The sequence below is a fragment of the Cottoperca gobio genome, chromosome 6 (genome assembly GCF_900634415.1).
Source record: "Cottoperca gobio chromosome 6, fCotGob3.1, whole genome shotgun sequence".
NCBI classification, from domain to species: domain Eukaryota; kingdom Metazoa; phylum Chordata; class Actinopteri; order Perciformes; family Bovichtidae; genus Cottoperca; species Cottoperca gobio.
The window spans coordinates 6,884,575-6,887,855 of NC_041360.1; the positions used below are offsets into that span (position 1 = coordinate 6,884,575).

At 42.1% G+C, this 3,281-nt stretch overlaps 1 protein-coding gene across 1 annotated transcript; it reads right to left on the reverse strand.

Moving 5' to 3' along the window:
• Positions 1 to 1,581: 1,581 nt before the first annotated feature.
• LOC115009783 (histone H1-like) lies at positions 1,582 to 2,919 on the reverse strand. Its single transcript, XM_029434015.1, has one exon. It carries the CDS (start codon positions 2,917 to 2,919, stop codon positions 2,290 to 2,292), a length of 630 nt encoding a protein of 209 aa, XP_029289875.1. The 3' UTR covers positions 1,582 to 2,289.
• Positions 2,920 to 3,281: the final 362 nt, after the last annotated feature.

The following is a 3,281-nucleotide window of genomic DNA, read 5'->3' on the forward strand; positions in this document are numbered from 1 at the left end:
ATGAGGAGGGTTAGGGACTTAGTTTTAGAATATGTACCAGGCTTTATGAGGGCACAGGTGATAGTGGATGAGGTTAGGGAAATAGATGAGGTAAGGTGGGTATGGACAGCGGAAAGGATGATGGAAAAAATTAAAGTGGGAATGCCGAGGGAATGGTTAAAATGATTGAAAGGGAGAATGTTGGAGTAAAAGAGTCCGATTGAATTATATGTGGGGAGAGGGACACATGTGAATGTAAAGGTTGAGAATATAAAGAGTAAGAATGTATATAAATGATTAAGAGGGGCTGAGGCTAGAAGGCCTGCATCAGAGAGAGTATGGACGAGTGTAGTGAACGGATTGACTGGCAGGAGAATGTGAAAATAAAATGGAACAGTATTGAATGTGAGCACTTTTTTGTTGCGGCACAATAGGGTGTTTAACAATCTGGTCATTAGCAAATTTGATGCAACAGTTAAGAGAGAATGTGATGTTTGTAAGGACCAGGTGGAAACGTGTGTGCATGAGTTTGTTGAGTGTAGAGAGCTTGTGGGATATTTTGGACGGATGAAAGAGTTAGTTAGTAGATGTTGGAATGAATGGTATGTGACAGAAATGGAGTGGAAGGAGTTGTGGTTGTTTGGTGTGACTGAAAAGAAGGATGATTGCAATGTGGAACTGCTGAACTATGTTCTGAGCCACGCTAGGCACACCGTTAAAATAAGGAGGAATTATGCACATTACGAGGGTAACATTTTGGATATTTGGAGGATATTAAAAAGAACACTGGCTTGGTGTATTTACAAATAAACTGACAATTTCAATGAAGACTTTGTGGGAGGAAGCACGTCTGTATCGGTGGGGTGAGATTAAATTTATGAGTGTAATTATGATGATCAGTATTATGTTATTTTGTGTTTATGTTTTTTTTTTTTTGTGTGTGATATGTGTTGGATAGGGAACATATGTGTGTCATAAATAAGCTGTACTTTCCATGTAAATAAAAGTTAGAATTGTAAATAAAATGTAAAATAATTTTTTTATAATAAAAGATAAAAATAGATAAAACACGTCCGATCTCGGAGGCTAAGCAGGATCGGGCCGGGTCAGTACTTTGATGGGAGACCTCCTGGGAATACCTGGTGCTGTAAGCTTTTCATTCTTTCATCAGCAGACGGCGCTGCTGCCTCTTCAGTGGAGACAGAGCTGAAATACACAAGTAAATAAAGCAGTTTACTCACTTTTTTCTTTTAAATTAAGTAAGTAATTATTTTTTTAAATATTGTATATTTAGCCCATGTGAAGACCTCAGGCCAGTTTATTGCCATCAGATGTATTTCAAAACAGTGTAATGTTGTGTAATAACTTGAGCTCACGTTCACTAATCTTTGTTGCCAGTATTTCTACATGTACTAGTCTGTTCCTGTTTTTCTGATGGCTCTTAGTATGATATTAATAAGGTGCTGTCGGTGATTATTCCTACTTTACCGTCAGCCCTGGGACTAAATGGATGTGAAGGTTTTAGCACGTTGCTCATGTTGTTGCTCAGACTGAACTTCCAGACAGTCGATGCAGCTGCTCACATTCACTTGACACTGGATTTAAAAGACATTTATGTAACATTAAAAGCTTTCAAGAATTCAATCTTAAATTACAGCAACCATACAGCTACAACAGAGCACATTTATATGACATGGAAATGACTTTGTAGCTCTCTGGTCAACTGTGTGTTTATATTTACAGTAGAAATCACTAATATGGATCAAAAAACGCTACCAGACAACATATGGATTTTTTATATCAGGCCTGTTGAAAGTGTAGAAATACACTGAAACCACCGTCAAGCTAGAGTTTACTATTGCTACTGATGTTACTGTTTTTATTAGCAGCACAAAACAGTTTTAGGCTTAATTATAATCAACTACAGTAAACTAGTTTATATAGTTATGTAGTGTGTAGATAACTCCGTTATTTGAAACAGTCAATCAAATATATTAGTATAGAGTAGATAACAAATTACTATATATTCATATAAATATAGAAAAGTGAATTAAATGGTAATCTGCATGAGAAATAAACAGGAAAACTGTTATAACCATTATTTTAGTGATCAATCTGATCCTAATATATAATCGTAGTAAGTAACTTGAAGGCTAATGAATAATGGTTGTGTACTTTTCCTTTAGCTGCTAACATAAATAAATCCTAATGTAATGACGGTAAGAATAAAGAGGAAAAGGCTCTTTCAGGATGATGTGGTGGCTCTTAAAAGAGCCTTTAGTGGGAGCTGTAGTTCAGACTGATGACAGCTCACTTCTTCTTGGGTGCTGCTTTCTTTGCTTTGGGTTTGACGACCTTCTTCGCTGGGGCTCTCTTGGCTACAGGGGCCTTTTTCACCACCTTCTTGGGGCTCTTTGTAACCTTCTTGACGGCCTTCTTCGGGCTCTTGACGACCTTCTTGGGGCTCTTGGCGACCTTGTTGGGGCTCTTGGCTACTTTCTTGGCCGCTACGGGTTTCTTCGCCTTCTTCGGAGACTTCTTTGCTGCTGCCGCGGGCTTTTTGACCGCTACAGGTTTCTTGGCTGCGGGCTTCTTGGCTGCAGGAGCGGCTTTCTTGACCGGCTTCGTAGCCTTAGTGTCGGCAGCATTCTTGTTCATCTTGAAGGAGCCGGAAGCCCCGGTCCCCTTGATCTGGACCAGAGTCCCCTTCTCGACCAGGCTCTTGATGGCGGTCTTGACGCGGGACTTGTTCTTGTCCACATCGTAGCCTCCGGCAGCCAGAGCCTTCTTGACGGCGGTCGCAGACACGCCGCTCCTCTCCTTGGATGCGGCCACAGTTTGAACGATGAGGTCGCGGACGCTGGGGCCGGCCGCCTTCGGCTTGGAAACCTTCTTCTTGGCTGCTTTGGCCGGAGCGGCGGCTGGAGCTACTTCTGTCATTTTCTGCTCAACTTGTTGTCCTCACGATAACACGAGAGTCTGACTGTTGAAGAGCCCGGAGCAGGAGGCTGCACTTAAACACACCATGAGAGCCGTGGAGACTCAGCCGGCTCGCTGCTCCTCTGTGCAGTCTGAAAGCCGGGCCACTTGTGTTTTCTCTGCACTGGTAAAAGCCTTAAAACTAAATGTAGGAGAAGTGCTGAAGGCTGACAGCGAAGGGACCGACAGCAGACTTGTGTCTCTTCATGTTGAAGTCACGAGGAGCTCTGATGCTCTCTGCATTTTGTTTGTAGAGCCTCCAAACCTCACATATTCACCGCCGTGGTCAGCACTGCTCAGCGGCTTTTCACACTCATTTCTCT